Source organism: Pelophylax lessonae, assembly GCF_965119305.1.
Source record: "Pelophylax lessonae genome assembly, chromosome: 9".
NCBI lineage: Eukaryota > Metazoa > Chordata > Amphibia > Anura > Ranidae > Pelophylax > Pelophylax lessonae.
This window is the reverse complement of record NC_138776.1, coordinates 48,310,318-48,322,330: the sequence shown is the minus strand read 5'-3', so window position 1 is coordinate 48,322,330 and position 12,013 is coordinate 48,310,318. Positions and strand designations below refer to the sequence as shown.

At 43.1% G+C, this 12,013-nt stretch overlaps 1 protein-coding gene across 1 annotated transcript in view; it reads left to right on the top strand.

Annotated features, from left to right (window-relative positions):
• The window catches only part of LOC309564206 (guanylate cyclase 2G-like), a gene marked incomplete at both ends in the record, with an annotated part of 133,633 nt that extends 121,831 nt beyond the window's left edge, over positions 1-11,802 (top strand). Inside the window, 3 exons of the mRNA XM_082268833.1 lie at positions 1,900-1,991; positions 6,907-7,014; positions 11,779-11,802. Coding sequence (XP_082124959.1) covers positions 1,900-1,991; positions 6,907-7,014; positions 11,779-11,802 — 224 coding nt within the window. The remainder of the gene's footprint in view (positions 1-1,899; positions 1,992-6,906; positions 7,015-11,778) is intronic.
• Positions 11,803-12,013: the final 211 nt, after the last annotated feature.

The window sequence follows — 12,013 nt, the reverse complement described above, 5'->3', positions numbered from 1 at the left end:
TGCCATTTTTTTGTTTTCTGTTATTTCGAAAGTGTACATGATGGAAATAAAATCTAACTTTTGTTGACATATTATAAGAATGTCTAATCTGTAATTTGATGCCTTTTGGAGATTTTTCCAAACTTTCGATCACCACTGTAGATCTGGGAACTCAGCACAGAGATGATGGGAGCCCCTCAAAATAGGCACTGCAGGTGTACAGACCCATAGACTCACCACAGGGATAGTAGGAACCTTTCATAATTAGTATGAAAAATTTTGATAGAGAGCCAATTATTGAAAAAATTATTGAAAAAAAAAAAAAAAGAGATTTGTTTGGATTTAGTGTCTGGGGGGGTCTAAAAAGTGTACCTGTGAAGTTTCAGCTCTGTAGCATGTCCAGAACCAGAAAAAAAAGATAATTTTTCTTAGAATTTTTATTAGTGCAGGGATGTGGTTCCGCTCCTATCACACCTATATGTGTGTATGTGTATATATACATATATGTGTGTGTGTATATATACCCCTATACAGAAGTTCAGATGTTATGCCTGCCTCCAGAGACACCCAAAAAATGCCCAATAAACACCTGCAACAAAAACGCCCAGGTGTGTTGTTGCAGGCGTTTATTGGGCATTTTTTGGGCATCTTTGGAGGCAGGCATAACATCTGAACATCTGTATAGGGGTATATATACACACACACATATATGTATATATACACATACACACATATAGGTGTAATAGGAGCGGAGCCACATCCCTGCAAATAATTTCATTAGCGCATGGATAGGGTTCCGCTACTTTCACACCTATATGTGTGTATGTGTATATATACATATATGTGTGTGTGTCTATATACCCCTACACAGAAGTTCAGATGTCATGCCTGCCTCCAAAGACGTCCACAAAAAAGCCCAATAAACGCCTGAAACAAAAACGCCCAGGTGTGACAGGAGCGGAGCCACAACCCTGCTCTGCTGCAATTCGAAGACAAATAATCTTTTTCTTATGGCGGTCACCCTGACATGGATGAGTTCTGTCACACTGGCATAGCAGTCAGAGTCATTTCACCCCAAACTACATTACGGTCACCCTGACACTTAACACTTTCCCTACAGAAACGATATTTTTGAATCTAACTATAGTGGTATATAGTACCCTAACTACACTAGATATCCCTTTCCTCACACTAATAATTGCTAAATGACACTTTTGAAGCAGGAGTAACAGAAATGCTTCCACTCTCTTCCACAGCCCCTGTATTACAGTGCTAGCCATTTGGCGGGGCTATGTTATATACTGGGGGGGGCGTATTCACTACTGATTGGCCTCTGGACCCCTTAGTCACTCCAATCACATTCCTAGCGTCCTCCTGCCCCCTCAATTGGCTTTTACTGATGTTTCTGGTCCAATCACGGGCTTTTAAAGCCCAGTTCCTGTCCCATTGCATTTTGGTCGGTTCTGGTTGTCGAATTCCGAACTTTTTCCGCAAAAAGTTTGGTATTCAGCCGAATTTTGAACAGTCAATGTTCGGGTCGAACCGATGGTCGACCCGAACCGTTCGATCATCCCTAATAATTAGCACAGCAGGTGTGGAGACTTGGGAACTAAGCACAAAGAGGGTGGGAAGTCCTCATAATGAGCACAGCAGGTGTGTAGACCCAGGCACTCAGCACAGGGATGATGGGAACTCCTCATAATGGGCAAAGAAGGTGTATAGATCTGGGAACTCAGTGGACAGATAACGCCAATGAAGTCCCCGAGAGACAGAAGAGACTTCCAGGGGATTTAACTCTCTATCATCCACAAAACAAAGAAACATTTGTTTAGGGTGACTTGCCCCTTTCACACATCAAATCCTATACACAGACTGATTGGTATGTCCAGGTTCTATTCCTATATCTCTCTATCCTGGCAGCTCTACGGATTCATGTCTCTGAAACCACCGCCAGCGCTCTGAGAGACATCGGGGGCTATGAAATAAAGGAAAGGGGATTTGTCCTGATAAAGGTAAGAGACAAGTCTATCCCTAATACTGACTTCTCTTCTGCACGCACTACGCTTGTCTACTTCACTGGTCTCCAAATTGTGGCACAGGGGCATATGCTTGCTTTTATCCAGCCCTTGGACCAATATTTCATCCACTGGTACCAACAGTGGAGCATAATTCCCCCCACTGACACCAATGATGGGACACAATTCTTCCCCATGATGACACTAACGATAGGGCATATTTCTCCCACTGACACCAGTGATGGAGCACATTTCCTCCCAATGACACGAATGATTGGGGCATATTTCTCGTACTTATAGAAAAAAAAAACCCAGAGTAACTGGGATTTGTATAGCGCTTGCTAGTATTAGCCAGGGATGGACAATTGCTTATCTATAGCCTGGATAATAATAATGGGCAGGTAAAAGTGGCAAGATGATAAATTAATATGCTCAATATATGCGTGTAACTTGTGACTAAGTAATAGTGTATCACAATAGAAATCACAATATAAAAATAGCACAGTAAAAATCACATATGTGCCATAAGGTGCAAATAAGTGCCAAATAAGTCCGGGTAAAAAGTTCATAAGTGACTTTGGTGCATAAATGAAAACGTCAGTGCCAGGTTAGGGAAAGTGCGGTTGCTTGTGCTGAATCCTCCAGTAGTCCAACTGCTGGTACTTGTGGTGTGGGCCTTGTGGAATAAAGGGGGGGTACGCACTCACCAGAAGTTGTGGGTCTTAGTTACCGTACGGTAAGAAGACCTAAAGAGCCTTGTGGCCTCCTGGTCCAGGAAGGTAACTGCTGGGCTTTGTAGTCCCCTACGGTCCAGGGTCCCTCTCCTGGATAATCTAGATCCTCAGGGTCCGGTTGGGGTAAAGAATAAAATGCTCCAGATAGGGCAGTACCGTTAAAAATATCCTTTAATATGTATTGCACAGTACAAAAAGTTTAAAAATTGGGATTTCGTCTGCTAAGAGCGGTGCCTGTGAGTGGAGAGCAGTAATTACCGGCTTGCGTTCCACCAGGCTCCCAGAACGTGCAGCGTCCTTTCCACCTGACGCGCGTTTCGTCAGAGCGTATGACGTCTTCAGAGGCCTTTATTCCACAAGGCCCACACCACTAGTACCAGCACTACTGGAGGATTCAGCACAAGCACCCGCACTTTCCCTAACCTGGCACTGAAGTTTTCATTTATGCACCAAAGTCACTTATGAACTTTTTACTCGGACTTATTTGGCACTTATTTGCACCTTATGGCACATATGTGATTTTTACTGTGATTTTAAAACTATTTTTATATTGTGATTTATATTGTGATACACTATTACTTAGTCACAAGTTACACGCATATATTGAGCATATTAATTTATCATCTTGCCACTTTTACCTGCCCATTATTATTATCCAGGCTATAGATAAGCAATTGTCCATCCCTGGCTAATACTATCAAGCGCTATACAAATCCCAGTTACTCTGGGTTTTTTCTTTCTATGCATATTACTTATCCTATAGCAGCTGCTATCATTACCCCTTCCCATTAAAGTTACACGGATTCATTTATTTATTCCTAGTTCCCCCCCCCCCCCCTTTTCCAAATAGGCCATCCATAGGCGCGAGGGATATACACTATTCAGTGTATATATCTTTACCAATATTTCTCCTACTGACACCAGTGATAGGGCACAATTCCTCCCAATGACACGAATGATGGGGCACAATTTCTTCCAATGACACCAACAATGGGGCACAATGGCATCAATGAGGGAAGACAATTCCTTCTACTGACACCAATGATGGGGCACAATTCCTCCCACTGACACCAATGATGGGGCACAATTCCTCCCACTGACACCAATGGTGGGGTGCAATTCCTCCCAATGACACCAACAATTGGGCACAATTTCTCCCAACGACACCAACAATAGGGCCCAATGACACCAAGGATGGGGCAAAATTCCTCCCACTGACACCAATGATGGGGCACAATTTCTCCCAATGACACCAGCAATAGGGCCCAATGACACCAATAATGAGGCACAATTTCTCCGGCTGACACCAATGATGGGGCACAATTACTCCCACTGAAACAAACCATGCGGCATTACTTATTCCCACTGACGTCAGAACCTTTTTTGCTCCCACTAACCACAGTCCGCCCCCCCCAAAGTCTGATGGACAGTAAACTGGCCCTTTGCTTAGAAAGCTTCATGCTGTCCTTCCAAAGCCTGGAGCTCATCCGTCATTAAGTAAATAAAGTTTTCTTTATTTATTGTGGGTGGGATTAAAGATAAAATTTAAAAAATATATTTTCCTGAAGCCCAACTGAACTTTTCGTTTCAGGCTCGGTTCACACTAGAACGCACGCGTGGCGTTTTTGACAGCCCATTCATTTCAAAAGGCTGCCAGACGCACGGGAACGAGCAAGAAGGGCAAAACCATAAGGCCATATTAGGCCAATGATGTCACAGTTATCACCTCCTTGCATACATTCAGCTGCAGGCTGGGGAATCCCATTGGCGCAGCTGATTGGACCGGAAATGACAATTTATTTTAGGCTTCAGCAATACTTAGGTTTGGACCAAACCAAAGCTCATCCCTCATGCTCATTCTTTCACACTTTATTCAAAATTAGAAAAACGTTCTTGCATCCTATTCACATATGCATACCTCCCAACTTTTTGAGATGTGAATGAGGGACACCTATTAGGAAAAGTATGTATGCATAGGACACATCTCCTGTCATGCCCCCTAAAGGAGAATTAGTTTAACCACTTCCATACCGCGCCATTGTAAAATGACGGCGGCAGGAAGCTTTTGTCAATCTGGGCGGACGTCATATGACGGCGGCCTGCTCTCGCCCCTCCTGCGCACCCCTGGGGGCGCGCAGCGCGGCGATCGGGGACGACACTCGTCCCTCGGACAGAGCCCATCCCCAATCTAGGTAAAGAGCCAATGAAATTGGCTTTTTACCACGTGGCCGGCTGTCAATCACAGCCGGTCACAGAATGTCAACAGAGAACACGGTAACTAGCTGTTACGGTGTTGTCCTCCACACACACTGATCCTGGGTGAGGAGGAGATCATAGAATATACATTGGGGTGTTTCCTTTACAAAATGGGGTCATTTTGTGGGTAATTCCATTGTTCTGGTGCTCCGGGGCCTTCAAAAGTGTGATAGGTCGTTAGGAAATTATATGTGTAATTTATGCTCCTAGAACGGTGCTTCTTGGATGTTGGGCCTCTGTATTTGGCCAGGCTGTGTAAAAGTCTCACACATGTGGTATTACCATACTCAGGAGGAGTAGCAGAATGTATTTTGGGGTGTCATTGCAAGTATGCATATACCGTGTGTGAGAAATAACTTGTTATTATGACAATTTTGTGTAAAAATAAATATTCCTTCATTTCCTTAGAATTGTGGGAAAAAATTACATCTTCAAAGAACTCACCATGCCTCTTACTAAATACCCTGGAATGTCTACTTTCCAAAAAGGGGTTATTTGGGGGGTATTTGTACTGTCCTGGCATTTCAGGGCCTCAGAAAATGAGATAGGCCGTCGGTACATCAGGTGTGATCAATTTTCAATGATTGGCACCATAGCTTGTAGACTCTATAACTTTCACACAGACTAAATAATGACCACTAATTTGGATTATTTTTACCAAAGATATGTAGAAGTATACATTTTGGCCCAAATTTATGAAAAAAAAATTACTTATTTGCAAAATTTTATAATAGAAACTAAAAAGAAATGTGTTTTTTTTTTTCTAAATTTTCGCTCTTTTTTCACTTATATCGCAAAAAATAGAAAAACCAAGTGGTGATTAAATACTACCAAAAGAAAGCTCTATTTGTGTGAAAAAAATGATAAAAAAATTTGATTGGGTACAGCATTGTATGAGTAATTATCATTCAAAGTGTAAGAGCGCCGAAAGCTGAAAATTGGGCAGGAAGGGGGTGTAACTGCTCTGTATGGAAGTAGTTAAAAAAATGATTAGCTGAACCCACAAGTGCTTTTTTATCACTACTATTTCTATATAATGGCTTTTGAAATCTACAAATGCAGCACTTTCCAAATTGGACAAAAGGTTTAGCACTGGGAAATACTTTTTGAAAGATAAAAAGTGCATTTTATATACAACTATATAGATCAGACCAACATGAGGGACAAATGAGGAAGAAAGAGGGACTTTGTTCCAAATTATAGACAGTCCCTGGAAATCAGGGACATTTGGGAGCTATGCATATGTACATGGAAGTATCAGCTTAAAGCGGAGTTCCGGGCAGAGAATCGTTTTTTTTTTTAACATACCCCCGGGACAGTCAGGGCTAGCACATTCCACAATGGCTAGCCTCTGATCTGTCCCGGTTCGCACTTACCTTTTAGAAGAAATACTTACTTAGAAGTTTTCTTCCACAGCGTTTCCATCTCGGTTGTGGGCAGCTGAAGCCGGCGCGGTCCTCTTCTCCGTCTTCTTCCGCGTCTTCGTGTCCCAGAATGCGCTGCACCGGCCCCTCTCGTCACTTCCGGTGCGGCGCCGCATTCCTAAACAGCTTCTGGGCATGCCCAGAAGCTGTTTAGCAGGGGAATGCGGCGTCGCCCGGAAATGACGAGCGGGGCCGGTGCGGCGCATTGATTCCTGGGAGCTATGACGTTTAGCTCCCAGGAATCATCGCGAGGCAGGAAGTGACGGGGTGAGCCGCGGCGCTGGAGGAGGAAGCTGTCATAGGTGAGTATTTACGATCGTCAATAAAAAGGTGAGTAAACAAAAAAAAAAAAAATAACTATCCAATTCCTTTTCAGGTGCGGCATACCTAGCGGAGGGGCACAAAAAAAAAAAATCTTTTTTGTGCCCGGAACTCCGCTTTAAGGTAAGCTGAAATAATTGAAAAGGAAAAGTACTGAGATCCTGATTACATTCCCAGGGGAAGGGGAAGCAGAAGACCTATTGGCTGAAGGGTAAGGCTGGTTTCCGGATGCCTCTGCCAGACTTTCCAGAAGATTTGAAGGATCCTTTTTACAACTTATCGGAGGTAGGTAGCCCAGTACTTTCCAGCATATTTTTTTAGCATTAATAGGACATCATCTGAATATTCTGGACAGTGCAGTCACTGACACGTACTGAAAGCAGCTGACCAACTAGACAGCTGGGGTCTCACAGAAGGGCTTGGGGTATACATTAAACTTTTTATAAAGAGCAAAAAGAGGGCGCACTGACCTTGAGCATTACCCAAATGGAGTTGATTAAAATGAATAAGAATAAATATACTCACAAACATAAAAATGTAAAAAGCATATCGATCCACAATGGACCCAAAGTGACCAGGTCATCAGGGCAGGAAAATCTGTGCTTACCCCCGGAGTTCTAGAGACCCACCGCCGCCACATCTGTCGAGCGCAGGAGATTTTGTCCATTAAACTTTTTATGTCTGGAGAACATTGATGTGTGGATTCCCAGACCCACATCCGTAAGTGCTGAGAGGACATGACCGGATTGGATCCGCCACATGTCTGCTGACATCCGCCACTCCATAGAGAGCAATGATCAGTCCGCTGGTGTGAAAAGGGCCTTATAAGTTAACAAATGGACAAAGTTTGTGCTGTCTCAACTGCTGCTTTATGCACTGACATACCTCCTAGGATCTTGATATATCTGGACATTATGGCCACTTGCTGAATAAGCTGAATTCACAGACAGAATAACTCTCCATAACGACACAGAAGCTGAATCCAGTGCAGTTTTACTTTGCAAAGTACAGTACAGCAGTCCTCCAAGTGTATGAAGACAATGTGGTTGATTTACTAAAACTGGAGAGTGTCAAATCTGGATCAGCTCCCAGATTATTTGTCAAAGCTTAACTGAACAAGCTGAAGTTAGAAGCTGATTGCACACCTCCTAACTTTTTGAAATGGGAAGGAACGAGGGACACCTATTAGCAGAAGTATGTAGGCATAGGACACATCCCCTGCCACACCCCTAACCACTTGCCAACCACCAGCCGCATATATACTGCAGCAGGCTGGCTCAGCTGCGTGAATCGCCGTACCTGTACAGCGATCCGCAGCGGGGCAGCGGGGATGCCGATCCATGGGACCGGCAACACCGGCTGTCGCCAGGCACTCGCGATCGCTCCCCGCTGAGTGAGAAGGACGGTCAGCTGTTGTAAACACAGCTGACCGTTCTTCTCTCTGAAATGATCAGAGCACCTGTGATCCTTCTATATAGGATCACATGTCTCTATGGTCATTTCACAAATCCCTCCCCCACCAGTTAGAAAATGCTCCCTAGGCTTACACTTAAAGCGGTTGAAACCTAAAAAAAAAAAAAAAAAAAAAGAAAAAAACCCGGCAAGACAAAGGCATAATGAGCTATTAGCTCATTATAAATTACTTACCTTAGAACGAAGCCCCGACACGGACCCCCGGACAACGCTGTGGGAGCTGACATGATACCTCGGCGTCTCTTCCGGGTTCGGCTGTGATTGGCCGGAGCCGCGATGACGTCACTCCTGTGAATGCGCGCGGGAGTCATTTTCTGGCAAGCTCCCGGCAAGGGAAGCTGAAGGTCTGCTGGACCTTCAGAGCGCATGCGCTGCTCGCGTGAGCGGCTGCATGCAGTGCAAATATCTCCTAAACCGTGCCTGTTTAGGAGATATTAATTGTACCTACAGGTAAGCCTTATTACAGGCTTACCTGTAGTTAAAAGTGGAAAAAAGCGGTATATTACCGCTTTAACCCTTTGATCACCCTTAGGTTAACCCCTTCCCTGCCAGTGTCATTATTACAGTAACAGTGCATATTTTTAGCACTGATTACTGTAGTAATGTCACTGGTACCCCCCAAAAGTGTCAAAAATGTCAGTTAGGGGTCCGAGCTCTAGGTCCTGGGGTGCACCCAGGACCTAGAGCTGATTTTTAGCAGTCCCGCTAAAAATCGCAGATCGCCGCCATTACTAGTAAAAAATAAATATAAATGACGTAAATTTTTCCCCTTGTTTGTAGACACGATAACTTTTGTGCAAACCAAACAAAATACGCTTATTGGGATTTTTTTTTATTTACCAAAAATATGTAGCAGAATACAAATTGGCCTAAAAGGATGAAAAAAAATGTTTTTAAATTTTTTTTTTTTTGGGAATGTTATTTAGCAGAAAGCGAAAACTATTTTTTTTTTTCAAGGACTGTCGCTCTTTTTTGGTTTATAGCGCAAAAAAAAAAATCGCACATGTGATCAAATACCACCAAAAAAAGCTCTGTTTGTGGGGCAAAAAGGGCATCAAATTTATTTGGGTACATCATCGCTCGACCTGTGCAATTGTCTGTTAAAGTAATGCAGTGCCGAATCGCAAAAAATGGCCTGGACATTAAGGGGGCAAATCCAGAAGTGGTTAAAGGAGAATTATACAAAAAATAAGGTTAGATAAACCCATAAGTGCATTTTTTTTACCACTACTATTCCATTATACTGGCTTTTGAAATTTACCAATGCAGGAATTTAGAAACTGGATGAAAGGTTTAGCACAGAGAAAAACTTTTTGAAAGATAAAAAGTGCATTTTATATACAACTATATACATCAGACCAAAACGAGCGAAGAATGAAAAGGAAAGAGGGACAGAGGGGTTTTGTTCCAAATAAGGGACAGTCCCTTGAAATCAGGGACAATTGGGAACTATATGATTGGATGTTATCTAGAGCTGCACCAGATTTTGCACTCTCCAGCTTTGGTAAATAAACTCTGGGGACTTTCTAAACCTCACCTCTGCAAAGAAACTAAATAGAACATGATAAAAACAGGAGGGTCCAGCTAGAACTGCACAACTTAGCATAAAACAAGAGGGGGGCCAGGAAAATACTAAAACTACAAATGAAGAAATTGCTGTGGCTCTGTACTACCACTAGATGTCAGTAGATACAAGAACATGAATAATTTAATATAATACATAGCAATACATAATAGGTGTATTATTTTACAAAGATCATTTTATACTCAGACTTTTTGAATTCATAAAGTAAACTATTAGCTTTCTAATAATGTAATAACTTCCAACATTGTACTTAAAGGATAAGTCCACCCTAAAACTAAAATCCCTGATTCTATAGATCTCCGCGTTCTAATACTAACCTATCTATCTGTAAAGAAGAAATCAATATATTTACCTTTTTTTAAAGCCGATCCGACCCGATCCTACGCACAGCTGTCTCTGTGTAGGCGGGTGCAGAGGACACAGGCGACAACGGAAGCCCCATAGTACCTCTATGGGTGACTGCACTTCCCATTCATTTCACAGCCGTTGTCGGCCGTGTCCTCTGCAGAGCTTCCGCCAATGGAGATTGCTTCGGATCGGCTTCAAAAAAAGGTAAGTATACTGATTTCTTCTTTACAGGGCTAGATAGGTTAGTGTTAGATCGTGGAGATCTATAAATTCAGGGATTTTAGTTTTAGGGTCGGTTCACATTAGTGCGATCACAGAGATCGCATGTAATTTGTAGCGCACTGCTCCTAAATTACATGCGATCTCTGTGTGATGCACATTTCAGCCATACAGTTTGTATGTCTAAATTCGCACCGCAATCGCTCTAAACGCGCACATGACCCTTTTTTTTTCTCCGCAGCAGAATCGGATCGCATGGTAGTTCACACTAGTGCGATCAGATCCTGTGCGAACTTGCAGATCTCACTGCGATATGCGATCTCAACTGGGGGTGTCGTTAACTTTAAATTGACACCCCATGCGTATCGCATATGGCAGTGTGAACTGCCAGGGGTGCGGATTCGATGCGGGAACACGCTGCGTTCCCACATCGCAGAAGTGTGAACCGGCACTTAGGGTGGGCCGGTTCACACTGGTACGATTCAGGATAATCCTGCGAATCCAGTGTGGGATCTGCATTGCATCAGAATCACGGACAGTTCACACTGCCCTCTGCGAACCGCTGAGGTTGTTTATTTGTAAACAAACCTGTGCAGCCCAGGAGGTTTTGTTTGTAAACAAAGCTCCTGGGCTGAAAATGATAAGCATGATTGGCTGTTATGGGGATCACATGATCAGAAGCCACACTGATTGGTGCTTAGCTTGAGCTCTGTAAAGCCTCGTACACACGCACCCATTGTTGGCCGACCGATTGGCCGTCTTTTGTCCAGTGCTGTTGTGTTGGTTGAAATGTGCTCTAGACTTTCCCTGGACTTTTGTTGGCCAACAGAATCCAACTTGGTGATGTCATGTGCTGGTTAACTTTCCGTGTGTCTTTCTTCTCTGAGCATGCCCAGTCTTGCTCATCTGATTTTTGTCTGCCGAAATCTGTACTGACTGACAAACAATCGGCCGTTCTGGTGACGGCCAACAAAAATTTTATAGCCTGCACACCAGATTTTGTTCGGCCGAAAAGTCGCAGTCGGTTGTCGGAAGCATTACATACTAACAAGCCGACAATCGGCCGATCGGACGTTGGCCGAAAATTTACGGCCAACAATCAGTGCGTGTGTGCGGGGCTTAACTGTCAGTGCCATTTCTGACTCGGAACTGCAAACACATGTTTTAATTTTAAACATTTGAGAATGAGACGGATCAGCCGGCTAATTAGTAAAATTAGATGTCCATTAGCAGTGAACCAGCTTGATCAGCTGACCATCTGCGATTTCAATTTTAAAATATCAGAGTAGTCCACAGTTCAATGCAATATAATAAATTAGGCATTGTGGGCTGAGTCTTGCTTCTTAGAAAGGTTGTCAGGAATCAGGATTGGAATTTAAGAATGCATTACAAATGTACCCAATATTTGTACTCTTTTATTACAGGAGGAAGAGATCACCTTGCACTGAATAGAGAACCTAATGCTGAATATTAGTAAAAAATAAAACGTTTTTTGTATCCTTTATTAACACATTGGCTTATTTGTTTTAATTTGCTCTGACACTTTTGCTGCAGCACTTTGCAGACACTATTGAACCACCATTTTCTGCATAACAGGAGCTTACACTCTAATGCCCCCACATGGTGAGGCCAAGGTTAATATAAGCTATTTAAACTACC